At 41.1% G+C, this 21,642-nt stretch overlaps 1 protein-coding gene across 2 annotated transcripts in view; it reads left to right on the plus strand.

Moving 5' to 3' along the window:
* HLF (HLF transcription factor, PAR bZIP family member) overlaps positions 1-19,504 on the plus strand; it is a 64,005-nt gene extending 44,501 nt beyond the window's left edge. Inside the window, exons 3-4 of one of the 2 annotated variants that reach the window (XM_089673289.1) lie at positions 3,567-3,787; positions 11,692-19,504. In XM_089673289.1, the coding sequence (XP_089529415.1) occupies positions 3,567-3,787; positions 11,692-11,910 (440 nt within the window). In that variant the 3' untranslated portion in view covers positions 11,911-19,504. The remainder of the gene's footprint in view (positions 1-3,566; positions 3,788-11,691) is intronic. The other variant, XM_089673290.1, reaches the window with a different exon arrangement.
* The last annotated feature ends 2,138 nt before the right edge of the window (positions 19,505-21,642 follow it).

Genomic DNA, 21,642 nt, shown 5'->3' on the forward strand with positions numbered 1-21,642 from the left:
CTGTCACCCATCCCGATGATTGTTGGCTTGTGTTTCATCCATGACACAGATATCACAGTTAGTGAATGTGAAAGTGCGTCACACCACCAGCATGTGCACTGGCTCAGTCCTTGTTCTTAAAACATGCCATAGATTATACACAGGTAGAAGGAAAGAAAAATGCTTGATTACCCAGTCAACGCAGTGTTGATGTGGGGATTAACCAGCAGAACACAATTATCACTGCTAGCAGCTAGAGCCATTGGCAATGATTGCATGCAAAAAATCTAATAGGCTGGTTGTACTGAACATGATTGATAGATACAACCAGCCTTCCCATAGCTGGATCAAATCTTGGTGGTTCCCTTCTGAACCATCTAAGATTCGATCCATCTATGGTCAGCTTAGGGCTGCTATCCAAGGCTTGCATTTCAACTGATTGAAGATGAATCAACCAAAATTAGAGTCGGGAGTACCTGTTGGCACCATCCCGCTCAACAAAAGTTGAGTGCCCAGTTGACTCTTTGCCTGTTTCACATGGGCTTCAGCTTGTATAAGAGCAATGTAATCAGCAAGGTTTTATCAAGCTTTCAGCCAGATTTTGCAAAGCTTTCGGCAAGCTTCAAGCAGCTTTCACTAAGCCTTTAAAGTGCCCTTCAGCTTCTGTTTGGAAATGTTATCCACAGATCCTAATGGGAGTGCTAACTGCCACTTTAAACAAGCTGCTAGCAGGCTTCAGCAGGCCTTCACCAAGCTTCACGTAGTCTTGAAGCCTGCTAGCAGCTTGTTTAAGGTGGCAATCAACACTCCCATTAGGATCTGTGTTCACCATTTACAAACTGAAGGGCGCTTTAAAAGCCTCAACAAAGCTTGCTGAAAGCTCTGCAAATGCTTTGTAAAAGCTTGCTGTTCATACTGTTCTTATACAAGCAGATGCCTGTGTGAAACAGACCTTTTGAAGGAGACTGGTGGAAAATTGTTGGCTGAATGGCATCTGCATTGGCTAATCTGATGGCTGTTGGTGCCGACTGTCTGAATGCAAATGGCTGGTAGGGCAAAAACGTCCACCGACGCTGTATAGCATGGATGGAGGAATTTGTTTCTTTTATTCAGCCCGCTGCCCTGAATGAAATACATCTATGCATGTATGGCCAACTGTAGACCTATCAGTACTGACACCTAATGAGAGTCCTTTTACTTTGAGTCTGGCCTCATCCTATCCTTTTATCACCAGACTGCGAGAGAACCTCAGCTGCTGAGTGGGGGTAGCTGAGAAAAGTCTAAAATCATTTAAAAATGTAAAACCATTAATAAAATGTGCATAAATTAGTATTAAGTGTATAAATAAAACTATGAACACATGGATTTTTTTGTAACGAAGAACCCCAATGAGCACTTCAATCAACATGATGTAATGCTGGCTTTGATATAAAGAAATAAATCCTTTCAGTGGAAGAAAAATCATTTTGAAAATGTATATATTCACGCATCTATTAGGAGGATGTGGGCTGCATTTATCTTCCTGTGTCCACGTCTCTTGTTCAACATGTCATCGGTGAGTAGATTTGTTGACCCCCCCTAGTAAAGTGACACAAGAGGAAACGTTGAAAGTGTGATGGGGACTGGACTACCAATTAGCTACAACTTGTGTATGTGTAGCAACGTTTTTATTTTTACTGTGACCCTATTAAGCTTCTTTGAGCACCACTCCAGGCACCCATCCAACCTGATCCGGTGATCCATCGGCACCTGAAATGACCATCCTTGCCTTCTGTGTAAAGTATGAATCGGAGATGCCACGGTCCTGAACAGCCCAACTCAGTGATTGGAAAGCAGCCGCAGCCTAGGTGCTTCCCAGGCAACATCCTGACGCGTTTCACCCAAGAACCACATCAACTGTTGAAAGTTCAAACAGATCATTTATTTCCTCAATAAAATCCAATGCATTTTGGTGGCTTCTAAATGCTCCTTCATCAGGGCTGAGTGTTTTTCTTAAAATGGCTTGCTATGATTTTACTGAACACTGGGAGCTGATCACAGTATACATTAGAAGCAGCAGCAAGTCATTTAGAGCTAGCCTCATTTCCTGGCTGAAGCGCTTTACAAATATATATTGGACATTCACATCAGTCCCTAACCCTCAAGGGGCTTACAATCTAAAGTCCCTAACTTTTATCCATACATACACATACTAGGGCCAATTCAGACAGGATCCAATTAACCTACCAGCATGTCTTTGGAGTGTGGGAGGAAACCGAAGTACCTGGAGGAAACCCACGCAGGCACAGGGAGAACATGCAAACTTCAGGCAGGTGGTGCTGTGGTTGGGATAGAATGGGTTTACTGCCCTATGTCCATCCTCAGTCCCCAGGGCAAATGCCCCTCCTGCCCACCCCTTGTCCCGGCCCTGTTAACGGCCTGCTGAAACCTAAAGCAGCCTACAAATCACAGACCAACTGGAACATACTGGGAAATATTTGAATTTGCAGCTGTGCTGTAGAGGCCTGTAGATATCGATACACACAGCAAGCATACACCCTGCAGGCTTTTACATTTTTGGGTTGGCTGTTGGGCGGTGGCTGGAATTTTCAGAATTATGGCACAGTGACGCAGAAAAAACATTTTTTAGAATGAAATAAACTACCTGCCGTCTCTCTGAAGAGATCATGTGATTGCATGAAAAGCTATTTCTGTTACCAGCAAATTTCAGAGTCATGCCAATCAAGCACTTGGACGACTCCTTAATCAGGCTGCTTTCTCTACCCGTTCGGGTTGATTGCTGCCTCCACAATAAAAAAAAAAAGGGATTTTAATCAGGATTTTCAGCTGTTTAATGACAGTTTAGGAGTGTGATGCGTCTGGGTGGGAAGATAATTGACGTCTGCCCTCTGCTAGGAGACAGTGGTATAGCTGCTCAGCAGAAGGTGCATAGAACTTTAGAAAGATGAATTTAATAAAGCAAAAATGTGTTTTATTTAATTTCTTTATTTATTTTTTGTAATAGCGGTAATGAGAGAATCCACACCAGAAAATCTGTACCTGCGATCTGCCTCATGGATCGCATTATCCGCTGAGAATCAGTATTAAAATATCTCTCCTAGATTGTAAGCTCCAAGGAGCAGGGCCCTCGAACCCTTCGTGTATTGTATTGTTATTGTACTGTCTCGTGTATTGTCTCCCATTGTAATGAACAGCGCTGAGCAAACTTTTGGCGCTATATAAATACTGTATAATAATAATAATAATCTAAAGGCAAAACTTTTTCAATTTATTTTGGATAGAATAAGGAAGGGGTAAAACGAATGTCTCTGTCTTAATAAACAGATTTTCGTTGGAAATTTGAAAATGTTCCGGCACTACTTGGATGCAACTTTATACTCTCTGGCACTCAAGTTGCATCAAAGTCACATCAAAGTAGTGCAGAAACCTTTTCAAAGTCGCAAACCTAAAAAAAGGTTTCCTTTAACTTTAGATACAGTTTAAGGTACCAGTTTGTAAATGTTATTCTGTATCACGTACACAAAGAATTTTTGGTGACTTAAAAAAAAAAATAAAGTTTCATGAAATTACTGAATTTTTTTTTGCAGGTCAAATTTTGCCTACAAGCCGAAACACACCAAGCCCAATTGACCCGGAATCCATCCAGGTTGCTGTGGGCTATGAACCAGACCCAGCAGATCTGGCCATTTCCACCATTCCAGGGCAGGAGATGTTTGACCCACGGAAGCGCAAATTTTCAGAGGAGGAGCTTAAGCCACAGCCAATGATCAAGAAGGCTCGTAAAGTTTTCATACCTGAAGATTTGAAGGTAATTTGGAAACGGTGTGAAGGATTTATTAGATGTTATGAATTTTGGTGAAGTGGCCTCTCCTAGGGTAAACGTTGGTAATAGTGAGCCCCCTCCCTATCACGCTTGAGCATTTTGTAGCTTGTAGCTCAGTGCTCAAAAACAGCAAGCAAAAACCTATTGTTTTCAATAGCCCTTGTTCACATCTGAGTGTTCTGTCACTTTTATCAAAATGCCTGTCACCCAAAAAAGTGTACAAGCTACTTTCCAGGCAGAATTGAGTGTTTTTGTCTCCATGGAAAATCCTGAAAAGCACGACATGAACCGTTTTTCAAGTGTTTTCAACTTGCAGCTCCCTGCCCTTTTTTCAGCTTTCCATTGGTCACATAAAAATGCCTGAAAAAAGCCTAACAAAAGCTGCAAAAACGTGCAATTCTGCTCCAAAACGCTCAAAAATGCTTGAAGTGTTACCAAACTCACAACAGTAAAATCAGAATGTATATGCAGTAAAGCATGCTTTTTATGCTCTCTGTGGAGCCGAAGGGGTTAAACATCCGCATTGTGTAAAAAAACAGTTTGATCCTGTCTTTTCTGATCCTCCTCTTTTTCTACTGTCCCTAATCCATCTGCTGATAGTACAGAGCCTTAGGAGGCACTTTGCACATGCTCAGTTTGGTGTTTATTGCTAGAGAGTTTTTTTTTGGGGTGGTGTGAGGTTCATGTGATCAGCACAGAGTAAATGAGCACTGTCCAGACAGAGGATCAGGGGTCATGCAGTCTCCTAGAAAAGTCGGAGGAGAATGAATCTCCTCCTCCAAGATTAACCAGCCGGATACTGACTACTATATACTGCTGATGAGAAAAGGTATTTAGCAGTTTATATTTACTAAAATAATTTCATTTCCATGTTCTGTGTACTGAGGGAGACCAGATATAATGAATGCAGGGTCCTGGGAGACCAGATATAGTGAATGCAGGGTCCGGGGAGAGTGGATATAGTGAATGCAGGGTCCGGGGAGACCAGATATAGTGAATGCAGGGTCCTGGGAGACCAGATATAGGAATGCAGGGTCCTGGGAGACCAGATATAGTTAATGCAGGGATCGGGGAGACCAGATATAGTAAATGCAGGGTCCGGGGAGAGCGGTTATAGTGAATGCAGGGTCCGGGGAGACCAGATATAGTGAATGCAGGGTCCTGGGAGACCAGATATAGGAATGCAGGGTCCTGGGAGACCAGATATAATGAATGCAGGGTCCGGGGAGACCGGATATAGTGAAAGCAGGGTCCTGGGAGATCAGATATAGTGAATGCAGGGTCCTGGGAGATCAGATATAGTGAATGCAGGGTCCGGGGAGATCAGATATAGTGAATGCAGGGTCCGTGGAGACCAGATATAGTGAATGCAGGGTCCGGGGAGACCAGATATAGTGAATGCAGGGTCCAGGGAGACCAGATATAGTGAATGCAGGGTCCTGGGAGACCAGATATAGTAATGCAGGGTCTGGGGAGACCGGATATAGTGAATGCAGGGTCAGGGGAGACCGGATATAGTGAATGCAGGGTCCGGGGAGACCGGATATAGTGAATGCAGGGTCCAGGGAGACCAGATATAGTGAATGCAGGGTCCTGGGAGACCAGATATAGTGAATGCAGGGTCTAGGGCAGCAATGGGCAAACTACGGCCCGCGGGCCGTATACGGCCCGGCGGACCTTTTAATCCGGCCTGCGGAGAACGTGAGGGGAGCTAGGCTCCTCTCACAGTCCGCCCTGAAGACTGGTGTAGCATGAAAATCTGTCTCCTATGAGGATCTGTCCCCCTCGACGTATCTGCGCATGTGCCGGAGATCGCCGATCGGCTGCTAATGCCTGAAACTGGCACATGCGCAGATACGTCGAGGGGGACAGATCCTCATAGGAGACAGATTTTCATGCTACACCGGAACGGCGCGGGAACACGGCGAGAGGAACGCGCGGAGCAAAGGTAAGTGAATTGACACAGGGGGGACTTGGGGACTTAATATGGGGGATGAATTAATATGGGGAATGAATTACTATAGGGGGGATGAATTACTATATGGGGGATGAATTACTATGGGGGATGAATTACTATAGGGGGGATGAATTACTATATGGGGGATAAATTACTATATGGGGGATGAATTACTATATGGGGGATGAATTACTATATGGGGGATGAATTACTATGGGGATGAATTACTATATGGGGGATGAATTACTATGGGGGATGAATTACTATGGGGGATGAATTACTATATGGGGGATGAATTACTATGGGGGATGAATTACTATGGGGGATGAATTACTATGGGGGATGAATTACAATGGGGGATGAATTACTATATGGGGGATTAATTACTATGCTTACTATGGGGGAATATTACTATACTTACTATGGATGACACATACACATCATTCATCTACTCTTGGTCCGGCCCCCGGGTCCAATATATGAACCCATTGCGGCCCTCAAGTCAAAAAGTTTGCCCACCCCTGGTCTAGGGAGACCGGATATAGTGAATGCAGGGTCTGGGGAGACGGAATATAGTGAATGCGGGGTCCGGGGTTTAGTAACACTTTAAGTGTGAATGTAGCCTCAGTCCAGGCCATATTTTATGTCTATGTTAGTGTTAGTATTATAAAGGATATACTGTAGGTGGGTAGCAGACATTATACACTTTATAGCCAAAAGTGTTTTGGAAACCCCTCTTGCAATTGTTATTAACTCCTTCCCGCCAGCCGCATACATATATATGCAACCTCTTAGTGGGAGGGCCTTAACGCAGAGAGGACACATATATGCCTACCCAAAAAAGCCAGAAATGTGTTGAGAGTGTGTACCGTGCACGCTCCCGACACAGTTACTGCCGACTAACGGAAAGCTCCCAATCTCTACTTGCAGTCAGGAGCTTTCCGATCATCTGACTGCAGTGACAGCCAATCATGGTAGTCACATGATCACAAACCTCACCTTCTGGCATCCAAAATCCCTTAGAGGGCTGGGAGGCGCTGGTGCCAAGAGATTAACCAAAAATATCCAGTAGGGATGTGCTCAAGCCTCTTCAGATTCCATTCAAAATATTCCTGAGTGAGCCCTCCAGGAAGTTCTCACTGTACCGAGGCAATCAAGAGCAGGCAAGACATTCCCCTTCCAGCAGCCACAGATATACACACCCTTTCGGAGAATGCCCAGCCACTTATGATTGGCCCAGTACATGTGACAGCTTCCTGGTAGGCAGGTTTGTTCAGGTGGGTTCGGACTAGGATCTGAACACACATAAACTCATCCCTAGTATTCAGTATGGTTGAGGTCAGGGCTCTCTGCAGGCCACTCAAGTTCCTCCATGCCATACTCATCAAACCTCAACCAATCATTTGTGTTCATTGCTAAAGAAGGTGAGTGTCTCAGGCAGATGATGTTGTCACCTGATATCTCGGGGGGGGACAAAAATGACTGAATCGGGTTTTGCTGTAGCAGTAGGGTTGAGCTTTGTAATGTAGAAATGGCAGTTCCAGAATGCATGTCTCTGGTGACCCTTGGAAGATATTAGAGACCAAGATTCAGCCCACTAGAACCCAACCATAACTAGGGAATCTTCACCCTCAATTTGATGTTGCCTCCTCTCAACCCCTCCTCCTGTCCGCTGTGCAAATCAGGCTTTTTTAATTTACCTTTTGTTTTTAAATAAAAACCTCTTGCCCGCCACCCAATGCACATTACTTGCCTAGGCGAATGACATGCATTTTGCCCACTGTGCCTCCTGGGATATGTACGTCACATATCCCACGAGACATAGTCCTTCATTGGGAAAGGAGGAGGGGGGGCAGCGTGTTATCAGGAGAGCTGGTGGCTAACTCTGGAAGAGCCAACAGCTTTGTGATGACGTCACACAAGATGGTGGAGCTGGACCAGTTAGGGGGCAGAATAGGAGTGGATCTCAGGAGGACAACACTGGACTTTACAGGCATGTGAGTATTTTAAAAGTGCGGGACCTGGAACCAGCTAAGCAGGGGTTAAAAAAATGCGTGGGAAGGGTGAATATCCACTTTAAATATGAGGACTGACCCTTTAATTAAATGACTTTGCTCCTGTTTTTAGCTGTGTCATCTGCTTGTCATGTGACACGCCACTATCGCGCTTCATGTGAGCTTATTGGGAAGAGTACAAAAATAAAAACCAATTTCATTATTTTTTTTTTGTAATCCGACACACCTGAAACAGCGAATCGCTCGAGCCAACAAGGCACAGTGTCTCCATTTCTCTTTAATCACATCAGCCACACCGGTCACTTATCGGCAAACTTAATCCCCGGGGCTCACTCTTCCCGTACAGCCGGCTGATTGGCTGTTTGATTCTACAGAGGGGGTAAGGAGATTTAAGCCTGTCAATCGCCTCTGGAGGGCACGTGACCTCCGCTCTCCAACCTTGGCCAGAATACAACAGGATTAAAAGATTTGCTTTTTTTTTTTTGCAATTTGTTAAAATAAGTACGGAGGGGAACTCATGTGCCTGCAGATTTAGTTGCATCAGATTTGATTTTCAGGTAGGTGAACTAGATGAAAGACTGAGGACTGCAGATGTGTTCTTCCCGTGTATTATAGCCGGGAGCAGGTAGTCATAGGTGGTGAGCTCGGGTTTTATAATGGCATGTCCTCTTGCTGGGATTTTCAGAGCGTGGGTGTTGACATGGTTCTTGATTTGCTGTTAAAAGACCGCTAAACCCCAAATGAAAAAGTTGCATTATGCGTAAGAACTGCTAATGCCTTTAATTTGCATTCGTAGAAGGACCTACACAATGATGAATTATTTGACTTTTATATGTTGCATGTGCAGCCCCTGGTTGAATAATCCATCTTTGCATGTCTAGGAAATAATGCCTATGAAATATACCTTGATCAACAGCAAGCTATAGAGTCAGAGGGTCATAATCTATGGTTCCCAGGCTCATTTAGGCGGTAACTGGACTCTTAAAGCCTACATGATGAAAAATGTACCTTCCTACTTGATCCAGAAATCTTCACTTTGCGGCCCTGCCTGTGACCGCATACCCTATTTCAAATATCTGCCACTTCACCCTCCAGCTGGGCTACACTCAGGGGGGTTGTGCCATGCCTTAACCCTTTGAGGACTGTAAGATTTTGGAACGCCAAAAATTTTTTTTCTGTTTTTAAAGTTCGTACACTTCAGTTGCTGTAACTAAGCCATTTCATGAAATAATTGGCAAAAAGCTAGATCCATTTGTTGTTTGTTGATAAGAACTAATATTTTGACTCAAACCAAAAAAAAAAGAGTTTTAAGTTCTTAATCAGATGATACACGCAATTACAAACATGGGACAAATATGTCCCTTGGTCCTCAAAGGGTTAAAGGACAATTTGTACCAATGGTCCTTGAACCACTTGAGCTCCAAAAGGTTTTACAACCCTTCATGACCATGCCACTTTCTGCTATTCAGCACTGCACTATTTGCTCCGTCATGCAACGTTGTACCCAAATTAAATTAATATCATTTTTTTTTCACTCAAATAGAGCTTTCTTTTGATGGTATTTGATCACTACTATTTTTTTTTTTTTTTATTATATAAACGAAAAAAACTTGCAACAATAAAAAAATAAAAAAATCAAATTTTTTTTTTATAAATTTAGGCCAAAATGTATCCTGCTACGTCTTTGGTAAAAAAAAAAGTGTATATTAATTGGTTTGTGCGAATGTAAAAGCGTCTACAAATGATGGTATATATTCTGGAATTTACACAGTTATAACGCTATACTGTAATGGTGATCAGTGACTTATAAAGGGACTGTGTTAGTGTGGCGGGCAATCAGTGCACCGGCTGACACTGGCTGGGAGTTATGACTAACGGACACTGACATCAATAGTGACACTAATACAGTGATCAGTGCTAATACTGTACACTCACTGTACTAATGACACTGGCTGGGAAGGGGTTAACATCTTGGGGCAATCAAAGGGTTAACTGTGGCTAACAATGTGTTATAAGTGCTGCTTTTACTTTACTGTAAGGCTATTTATTCTCCCTGCTTTGCAAGGAGAATTAACAGCCAGAATGTGATGTATGTGATTAGACACCACTGATCAGCTGACTTCAGACAAAATCATTGGCTGAAATCAGCTGGCAAACTTATGTTGTGTCCAATCACAGCACAGGCCGGCAGGGGGTGCATGCATGCACATCCCTAACTCGGACGTTTGGTCACAATGTACCAGTACGTTGCCTAGCCTGGCCGTGCCGCTGATGGGATGTGTCCAATCACAGCACAGGCCAGCAGGGGGTGCATGCATGCACATCCCAAATTCGGACGTTTGGTCACAATGTACCAGTACGTTGCCTGGCCTGGACGTGCCGCTGATGGGATGTGTCCAGTCACAGCATAGGCCAGCAGGGGAAGCATGCATGCACATCCCAAACTCAGATGTTCGGTCACGATGTACCAGTACGTTACCTGGCCTGGCCGTGCCGCTGACGGGATGTGTCCAATCACAGCACAGGCTGGCAGGGGGTGCATGCATTCACATCCCAAACTCGGATGTTCGGTCACGATGTACCAGTACGTTGCCTGGCTCGTGCCACTGATGGGATGTGTCCAATCACAGCGCAGGTTGGAAGCGGGTGCAAACCCAGAAGTCCGACAGCTTTGTACCAGTATGTTGCCTGGCCAGGCCACCAGCAGACAGCAAGTGGTTAAAGTCAACTCATCATGGGAAAAACCCATGATGAGCTGGTTGTTTCACTGCCCTGCCTTGCGTTATGACATTTCTTTGAGAGGTGGGGAGAATATGTTAATATTGCCAAAGGTGAACTCATACAATTTGCATTACCTTGAGAAATAAGAACAAATAGCTCATTATCAAACTCTAAGGAGAAACAGCAGAGTTGCCCATAACCAAGTAAACCGTGCCTAGTATGCTCAGCCTTCTTGTCCTTCTCTGCCCAACAGGGGACGCTCTAGCTGTAATTTTGCAAATAGAGAAGGTTTAGATCTTTACTACAGCCTGTACCTTCCTGATCCAGTGATAGTTGCTCTATCCATTTCTTGTATGGGTGTGACAGGGACAGGAAGTGAGGAAAATCTTCCCAGTGGGGTCAAAGACAGAAACAAAAAAAAAACGAGAAATATTTTATGTCTTCCCCATTGTAACAAAAACTAAAAAAAAAAATGAGGTTCAGGCTTAAATGTTAATTTCAAAAGTTTTATTCAAAGAAAACAAGCACATAAAATTCAAACACGTGCCATAGTTCCCACTCAGTGCAAAAATCACAGTATAGAAAAAAGCACCACAATCAGAAAAATAAGCCCAATTTAATAATAGGAACAAATGACTTAACATTTTGTAATTTAGAAACTGAAATCAAATGTTTTCTAAATATGTCATGTGTATTCTTCCTTGAATCTTGGTGTGCTTTGTGTATTTCTTCCAAATCTGTGCAGTAATCCAGTATAGAACTTCCTGTAATAAAGACCAGTCACTGCTGCTCTTTCTGCCTGTGCAGTCTGACTGGTCTGGTCTCCTCCCCCTCCTTTAGTTTTCTACAGGCAGCATGCAGTGGGCGGACCTGTGTGGTTCCTCCCACAGCTCTGCTCTATCTCTCTCCTTGTGCAGGATGACGGTTCTTTTTTCCACCCCCTCCTGTAGTTTTCTGCAGGCAGTTTCTAGTGGGTGGAGCCTGTTTGGTCCCTCCCACAGCTCTGCTCTCTGCACAGGCTATGCAGGTAATATATGGGTTTGCAAAGGCATTTGGTGCACATATCCATTGTGACTCTTGGGGAATATATCTAAATGAAAGTATAATTTCTTGTATTTCAGCTGTGAATAATGTCTCAATAATACTTTGTTTCTCCAAGTCTAACATCTATTTCTTTTTGTCCTTGAACAAATGAGCAGGATGAAAAATACTGGGCTAGGCGCAGAAAGAACAACATGGCCGCCAAGAGGTCAAGAGATGCACGGAGACTAAAAGAGAACCAGATCGCCATCCGAGCCTCGTTCCTCGAGAAGGAGAATTCCGCCTTACGGCTGGAGGTAGCTGACCTCAGGAAAGAGCTGGGAAAATGCAAGAACATTTTGGCAAAGTATGAAGCCCGACATGGGCCAGTCTGAAAGCCTTGATGGCCATGGAGACACACGGACACCTTCATCTCTGCCGCGTAGCACTAAAACACATACCAACCTAATTCTGTCATCAGCACTTTACTGGAAGAAGAAACTGACTTGTAATTTCTCTTTTTTTACCATTACTATTTCATTATTTTTTTTTTCCCTCATGTGTGTTTTCGTCTCGGCAATTTCCAAACTATGAAGCGCTTTATGAAAATATGAAAAGGGTATCACTTACCTTGACTGTGTAAAATAATGAAAAAAATCTGCTGTAGCAAATTGCTTTTTTTCCTCAATACCCTCATCATTTTGCTCTGGAATGGAACTGGTGACACTTAAGCAAAATAGAGCAAGAAGAACTCACAGAAGAATATAATGACCTTTCTTGACTTTGCAAGTCATGTGGTCTGAGTTGTAAAAACTGTTCATCATGCATTGTCCATTGTGTCATATTTTACATTACACTGCAGTGTCTGCCTCAGTGAGGACTGAAATGTAAAAATACAAATATGTAATTTTACTAAAATGTTATTTTTTTGGGCATAGCACAGGTGTAAACATTTTCTAGAGGATAGCATTCCTGTTCCTTAATTCTGGATGTGTTTAACAGATGATGCAAAAAGGTTGGACCATTCAAGGACAATGCATCCCCTTTTGTAGATTCCTCTATTATTATTGGCTTCTGGTGACTTGTGGGGACCCGATTTGGCATAGCTGTCAGAGTCATTCCATAGGGTCTTCCTCTTCTTCTTGGACTATTCATTTCTTTGACATTAAATTTAATATTGGAGGAGATGAGCCCTGACTAATGCAGTGAACATGTTGAAACTATTAGACACAGGTGGGAGCTTCAACAGCAAAGTTCTCAAAAATTATAGGAAGCCAATATGTGATTCAGCTCACCTCTGACTGTAACTGAAGGTGACTATTTAATGGACCAATTATATGCCATGAAGATGATAGTGTTTTCCACTGTCAACTGCTAATCTAACGAGGTTAGAGAACCAAGGGAGAGAATATGAGCTCATTACTGTTGGCATATAATTTTGCATAAGAGCAGAAACTACAAAATGTCCCCAATTACCTTTATTAGATAGAAAACTCAATTCAGGTCCCTTCTCTAAATTTAGTTTTTTTTTGTTGCTGGCACCCAACTTTAAACCCAACTCACTGCCATTCTGTTGTCCATTGAGACTGCCTCCTTCAAGACCAACCAGAGACACTGCCTGCTTCAAGACCAACCATAGAGACTGCATCCTTCAAGACCAACCATAGAGACTGTCCCCTTTAAAACCAACCATAGAGACTGTCTCCTTCATGACCAACCATAGAGACCGCATTCTCAAGAACAAGACCTTGTTCAGTATACATCAAAGCACTTAGTGCAAAGCATGTTAGCCTACATCAACCAATCTGAATTTCCTTTACAGAACCCACACTAGTACCAGACGAATTCTGGTTAGCTGCTAACCCTACGGATGCTACACTTTGGAGTTGATTTGCTAAAACTGGAGAGTGCAAAATCTGGTGCAGCAGTGTGTGGTAGCCAATCAGCTTCTAACTTCAACTTGTTCAATTAAGGTTTGACAATAAAACCTAGAATATGGTTTGTTCATATGCACAGCTGCACCAGATTTTGCTTCCCTCTCCAGTTTTAATAAATCAATCCCTTTGAATGTAGCACTTTTCTTCTTGCAGATATACTTTTTTTCAATACTAATTAGAATTCTCCTTTAGGACTATTTTGGAACCTGCTGTTGGGGTGCCATGTAATAAATAACTACATGCATGCATCATTGTTCACGTCATTCTGATAACAGCGAGTAGAACTGATTTATACAATCACTGTACAGTATTACTAAGCAGGAAGCACAGCATGCCTCTGTAATGAGCAGATATGATTGCCATTATGTGAATATAATTACAAACTATTTTCCGAACCACACGAGTCAGATTATTTGCATTAAGCTGAATATGTGTCCAAAAAAACCATGTAAAATAATACAGAATCTATTAAAAGCAGTGCCCTGATTTTTTTTTTATTATTGTAGTGGCATACTACTTTAATCAGCCTGCACAGAATGCCTTTTAGTAGGTCCTCCCTATCATTTTATAGTATTCAATGAATTTTTATATTCTTTAACAAGGTCCTTTAAAACTGTTTAGGTGACCTGATTTTACATGGTTTGGCAGTTTAATTTGATAGCTACCTGATTGTTTAATAACATCTATGAGATGAAAAAGGGCAGTAAAGGGATAAGCAGATTTGTCAGAGTCTGCAAATTGAAATTGCTCGAGTTACAATCTGCTTATGTCTACATATGAACTGGTTATTCAGTTTTGTACTTCAAGGACAGTTTCAAAAACAACATGGATGAAGATAAAAACTCATTGGTACATCATAATAATTTTCCTTTCTAATTGTTCTTTATGCACAGTGTTAAAGCTTTATTGAAACTTTTTTTTTTTGCATATTGGGTTTTTTGCCAATACCTGGCCTGACAGCCCAAGCCATGCAATTACTGCTACAGGATCTGATCTTAAGTCCACAAGGCTTTAGAGGACGAGCCACCATTCTTTCCTAACGTGTATGTAAGGCACCCCAAACAAGTTCCTTGTTCACACACAATTCTTTTCAGCATATCCACCAGAACATTTGTGGCTAAATAAAAACTAGCCACTCCCATTAATGAGAGCAGTTTTGGGCTGGAGTTTGACCTCCTTATGGGTCTTTACCTATGTCAGGATCGTGACAGGGAAAACTCCAGTTGCTACACCCTATTGACCAAGCTACCGTGAGATCTCCATTTATTCCTGTTGACCATCCTGGAACAGAGAAATTATGTAAACATTTCCATGAACTCTAGTGGAATCTCTAAAAGATTAGATAGAGGAATCACCTGAATTCATCACGACAGTAGTTCCACATCAAAGCCCAGCTCAAAGTTTAAAGGTTAAATTCACCTTTTGGAAAAAAATAATAAATGCACATTTGTGCAGATGTGTATTTATTATTTTTGTCCAAAGGAACCGGGAAAGCATTGCACCGGCGATCAGTAGATCACTGATGCCTTGCAGGTCTCCTGCAAACCTGTCAGAATATCTGCTTGCCGTATGGGATGTACGGCCAGGCAGATATACTGACAGGAAGCTTTAATTAACTACCATGGTGCTCCACAGCACCTTGGTAGTTCATTGAAAACTACAAACCGACAGCTGCTAAGGCTGTCGGGATTTGTAGGCACTCATTCACAGAACTCTGTGAACGAGTGACTGGCCGGGTGGGTGGCACCCCTCACGGCTGCGCTGTTTTCAAATCTGACAGATAGTACAGAGAAACATCTCCCCGTACTAGCTGTCAGAGGGAGGGGGAGCGGCTGGCGTGGCTGCAATTATGGGAACATGTTACATGTTCCATCCTAAAAACATGTTCTAAAGGTGAACTTATCCTTTAAACTTTCTCCTGGAGGTAGAAGGCAAGGAACCAAGATAGGATTATGCCCAACTCCAAAGATTTTGTATAAAGATCTGCTTATAAATTATATTGCTGGTTCCCGAAAACTGCAGTTATAATGGATTTGAACATGGTACATTGACGACATTCATAAACTTACCTATATATAAATACCTGCCATTATGCTTTTTTCATTGTTTCTTATTTCAAATAAATAATTACATTTAATCAGTAATTACATACACATAGAACTGCTACTCATAAACTCCACCATTAGTGCAGATCCTTTATTACAACTGCCTAAATTTATTGCAGCTGCAAGCCACGATGTGCACCTACAGGCTTAACTAATGAGGTCGTAGAAAGGGCAGTGATAATGTCCAAACGCAGTCACCAATCTGCATTCATTAAGCAAGACTCTGCAATTTTCACCTTATTAGCTAAGCCAGATAGTCCACATTTACACCACTCACGAAAGCCTTTTATCTTTCTTAACTACTGCATTTTTAACAATAACTGTTTGTACAGCTTTTACTTTTGTAAAAAAAAACAAATGTGTTTTTAGTGTTTTCAAATTGAATTTGTACTTTTTGTGACGTCATTTTAAATCTGGTAGCTGTGAAACAAGTTTAATTTGCAAAAAAAAGCTATTTTTTTGTGTGTGAGCTGCAAATACAGCATCCTTATTTTCTGTGTATATTTTGATTTTGGGTTATTGATGGAACTGTAGTATTGAATGGATTTGAAGCACAAGCAAGGACTGCATATTTTGTATTATTGGAGGTCTTATGCTGGCCATGACTCATTTAAAATTTTCACTTTAAAGAATACTTGAAGGGAAACCTGTATGGAGAAATGTGTAGGCTGCCATTGCTGACCTCCTTTTGAAAATACGAGTTTCTTGGTTGGTTCTGACCAAGAACACGCATGCAGATTGGTATTGGTAGCCTCCATACTTCCTAAATATGGGTTTCTATTATAAGGACAGTAAACCTAAAAGGATTTTTTATCTATAATAAAAAAAAGAGTTGCAATATTAACATTTGATTCTCTAAAGGTGAACATTTTGGGAGATTATTAGAACTCACAATAGCTGTGTCAATCATGAGTGTGGGGGGTTTTTCCAACACACACTGAAGGGCTATTGTGTTCTCCTGACAGCAAAAGCCACTAGCAATAATTGCATGTCAAATTTGATATGCTGGTTGTACTCAAGTTGTAAAAAAATTGACGTGGGCACAATCAACCTGCCCATATATGATTTGAATCTGTGGCTGGCTTTAGTTTTAACCTATTGATGCCATTCCAAAAGTTCTATTCAATCATTTAAGTCTGTAGCTTTTACTAAAAAAATACCTGGTGAACCTGCCAGAAACCCATTGTAACCTCGTAATTTCCAGTACGTTCTAACTGTGCTGCACTAAAATCAGTATAATCAGACCTGTCCTGTTCTTTTTTATGAACTACAACCCCACCACCACTCAGGTTATGAATTTGAGGAGAGGGGTGGTGTTTTGCAGTCCAGATCAGGTGGGTGACAAGGCTGCTTTTCCATAGCTACGGTACATTAAATGAGCATCGTCACCCTAACACAGGAGGCATGTTACTGGCAGGATAACTTGGTGAAAAGAAAGGAAAAAAGTCTGAAAAGATACAACTGCATCTAAAGAAACTAGTGAGCTGCAATATATTAAATTTTGGTTTGTGGGTATGGATATGCTTTAAAGCCTATTTTTAGGCATTTTTTTTATAGAATGTCAAAGATTATTGGTACTAATAGTACTGATATTTAAATACTGTTGTCTTTTTGGGTTTACTGTTACTTTATAGTTATGAGCAGTGGTTATAATATACTTGAGTTTGTATAGCTTGTTTAGTGTTACAAACTCTGTATAAAAATGTAATAAAAAAGAAAGTGTGTGATAAATGACAAACTGGAATTACATTTCATAGCAAGCCACATAATAAGTCATTTTATACCACACTGCCCAAAAATGGTCTCATTTATCAATGTGTCTAAAACAAAACAAAAAAACAAAACCTCTATGATCTGCCATTTTACCCACTATAGCAGCCTCAGAAAGTGGTGTGTTCCAATGGTTATATTTGCACACTGGGCCTCAGGTTGACTTTGTATATGAATGTGAAAGAAATTGTAATATATAAGAAAGGTAATGGTGTTGTCTTATACCATGGTTACTCTGAATAATTTCATGTTTTTTTACTATGAAATAAACTTGTACAGTCTAAATATATTTTAAAGGTTTGGTGCAAAATTGCTTCCTATAAGTGAAGTTTTGACAAGACATTGTATAGATGGAAAATGAAAGATATTTAAATATAGAGTATGTATTATTGTATTACATTGTGTTGTTTTTTTTCTTTAACATATTCTGTTACAATAAAAAGATATTGCTTTCCCAAGGTAACATTTGAATGTTAATTATGCTATTGGACTTTTATTATTGGGGTTTACAGTTTTAAAAAGTGCCCCCTACGAATATCTGTTTCAAGAAAATCATAGAGTATATGCATTTCTATTTGTGGATAAGGTCTTAATATGATCAATCCAGTATAAAATGTCTCTTTATTTTCGACAACTTGCACTAGTGGTAAATAATGTATTGCTGGTTCTTCAATATTAATGCTTTGAAGTTTCAAAGTGAAGCACGTTTAAAGCAAGAAAAACATGGAGGTTACCATTGCTTCTGAAGGTGCTAGCAGCTTGGTTTTGCATCAATACTGTGTGTAACCCCTAACGGTGGTTATAAATCCTACAAACAATAAAATAAAGCTTTAGCCGAAATTGGGCTTTAAACTTGAGATCAAAGGGAAGTCATACCCTTAAACATCTGTATCCTCTGAATGAAAATTTTGTGAAATTTTCCTTTTTTGTCCTACTTAGCGAAGTCAAAGAATGTGGTCCACATTACATATTACATAAATATATAACTCCCTAATATCATCAGGTCCTTAGTAAGATCTCTCTATGCTTTCTATAGTCTTGAGGTTGCTGCTATTCTGGTAGGTTTGCTGCTGCTTTGCATTTCCTGGTGCCTTTTGTTGTGTTTGATAGAACCATGTGAAAATTAACTAAATCACAATTGATGAAATATTGGCAGGCCTTGGATAGACAGCTAAGGTAATTGAATCATTGGTGTCAGGGCTCATAAAGAAATTTAGAAAATGGGTCTGTATGCTCAGACTCAACAAAAAAGTACCCAATGAGCATCAGTGGAGCCCATGTGATAATTCTTTGAGAGCTTTGTCTGCATTGAGCCTTATGCTTAGGATTTTGTGAATACAGATCAGCATTAACAGAGCATACTACTTGAATGGTATGGCTCCATGCTACAGTGGGGTAAGGAAATACAGATACATGCTATTCATAAAAGTAGTCTTTCCAAGCAAAGGTTATACCTTGAAAGTGTTATGATACTCCATTGATATGACATTAAATGCAATCATGTGCACTTCCATATAGTGTGCTTCTTGGTGGGCCATGTAATTTTGGTTCCGTAAAGTCAGGTTGAGGTGCTTCTTCAAATTGGGTTTTCTACCTCTGATAGGCAATTAGCATACAACTCAACAGAGCATCTAATTATGGACAAAGAGATTGCCCAACACCTTGGTAATAGGGGATATCTTAGAGGCAATTTTAAAACTTGCAGAAAATATTATTCAGGACAGATTATTCCAATTATCAGTACGCCATAGTGCTAAATAACTGTTGAAATTATATAATGCTTTATTTAAAAGATTTTTATTTTTGAAACAAAGACAGGCTTGTTTTAAGAATTGTATAGTCTATAACAATCTTCAAGAAGCCAACTCATAACTTAAATAATAGATGCTCTATTTTTCTATGGAAGAGTTATTAGTAGCACGCTGAGAACTCATGGGGAAATAATTTAGCTGTATTTGTATATACTGATATTGACCGCGTAGGATGTACTTTCCACACGCATGAACTTGGAAATAAGTTAAAAGAGGTCAACCATTGTATAAGACAGACAACACCATCAACACTGATGATTTAAATTACAAAGATTTGTATGTTTATTTTATGGATTTGTTTGAAGTTTATTAGCATCGGTCATTCCTTTTGTTTATTTGTAATGTATAATAAACTTGTAAAAAATGTTTATGTATTGTGTTTATTATTAGTAGCAATTGCACTGTTTTTTTCTAGACTGAGTTTCTCATTAGATCAGGACATTGTGCCCACAAGGGGCACTGATTTGCAGAAGTTAATTATTAAAGAGGTCCTTTGGACCCCTTAACAGATCACTTCCTTTTTGGGTGATTCTCCTCCAACCCCCACCAACACTTCTGGAGTGCAAGTGAACCAAGGAGTGAAGAATAGGCGTTTGTCTAATAAACAAGTTGTCATGGTCAGGGTAAGGCTCAGAGACCAGTAGCTATAGCAGTAGAGAGGCTCCCACTGACCAGCAGGATAAGTGCACAAGCAGGTCACCCTGGAGGATGACATGGACTTGAGATGCAGGGTCTAAGCACTAACCGGTATTCCCCAGCGCTCCTAATGGTGGAGATGAGTTTTGCTACGTGTTAGTACCAGGTCACGGTCTTCAGTATAGCCCCACCAGGAAATGAGCATGCTAGGGTTCAGTAGCAGATATAGCAGGTAGGGATCAAGCAGAAGCACAGTCAGTAAACAAGCCAAAGGTTGGTAACAAGTGCAGGTTGGGCTCATCTGGAAGTGTAGTCGAGGAACAAGCCAAGGGTCAATAACGAATGGTTGCAGGTTGGGATAAAGTGGAAGCATAGTCAAAGAAGAAGCCAAAGGTGAATAAAAATGGTTGCAGATAGGGATCAAGTGGAAGCACAATCAGTAAACAAGCCAAAGGTTGGTAACAAGTGGTTGCAGATTGGGATCAAGCGGAAGTGTAGTCTATCAACAAGCCAAAGGTCAATAACGAATGGTTGCAGGTTGGGATCAAGCAGAAGCATAGTCAAGGAGCAAGAGATAGGTCTGTAATGAGTAGTATTGGAGATAAAGACAGCTGCAGGTACAGAAAGGAACAAGATATCAGCTGGAGAGAGCACAATGATCTGACAAACTGGAAGTGCAGAGACATGGCTTAAATGAGGACATTAATGGGAGGAGCAAAGAGTTCAAGGTTCACCAAAAACAAGAGTCAAGGCAAGATTGTCCAAAAAGCTCAGAAAGGGAACAGTCTAGGATCTCAGGTGGCACAGCGAGAAGGGCTACAACCAGACACCATGGAGGTCAGACCCTGACACGGGTACACCAATGACACGGGTACACCAATTCGTATAACACAATTTCCTTTGGATTCTAAAAGGGTATTGGCACTAGTTCACTTCAATTCCAGTAGATTTTGAAATAATTTGCCCAGTAAAACAGAATGCAAGGCTGACTTTGGTGGATCTCTAAAGAAGTGAATCTTTATAGATTTATTTTTAAAGTATGCATTACTGTTTATTTAAAGCTCATCTCCAGTCAAAACTTGTTCTAGTTTTGGAAAGAGTAGAAAATGAGCAACCCAAATCATTTTTATTGCTGTTTTTTTAGTCATCGGGGGTGATTTGTTGTTAGAAATTCTGTATATAACCCTACAGAACAGACAGTGCACAGTCCACATATGCTTTTCTACTTGCTTGCTTCACTGCAAACAGGACACTTTATTCAGAGAAAACATAGAGTTTATCATAGATGTACCAGCAAACGTATAAACACTGCCATTTACTGGTTAAAGAATATATCTTTACTGAATACTGATGTAGTTGCTGCACAAAATACATGAACACTGTATTCCAACAATTTTCCTCCACTGGGCCTGTGGCACTTGGGGCACAGATGGTAATAGAAAAAAATATGGTTTGGGTCAAGATGGGTTTTAATATATTACAGCAGTGGTTCTCAACCTGTGGGTCGCGACCCCTTTGGGGGTCGAACGACCCTTTCACAGGGGTCGCCTAAGACCATCGGAAAACACATATTTCTGATGTGTAAAGAGCAGCTACTGTGTTGAAAGCAGCTACTCTGTTAAAAGCATCTACTGTGCTGAAAGCAGCTACTGTGCTGAAAGCAGCAGTATTGGAGGTAAAACGACACTTCATGAATTATAATTACTGGGTAAATAATTTTATGGTTGGGGGTCACCACAACATGAGGAACTGTATTAAAGGGTCGCGGCATTAGGAAGCTTGAGAACCACTGTATTGAAGGATATCTCCACTTTTAACCCAGCATTCTCGAATACCCTCTTACTATTTCCAATATCATATTATAATCA

Source organism: Staurois parvus, unplaced genomic scaffold, assembly GCF_062004578.1.
Source record: "Staurois parvus isolate SC_StPar_1 unplaced genomic scaffold, SC_StPar_1.0 ptg000137l, whole genome shotgun sequence".
Taxonomy (NCBI): Eukaryota; Metazoa; Chordata; class Amphibia; order Anura; family Ranidae; genus Staurois; species Staurois parvus.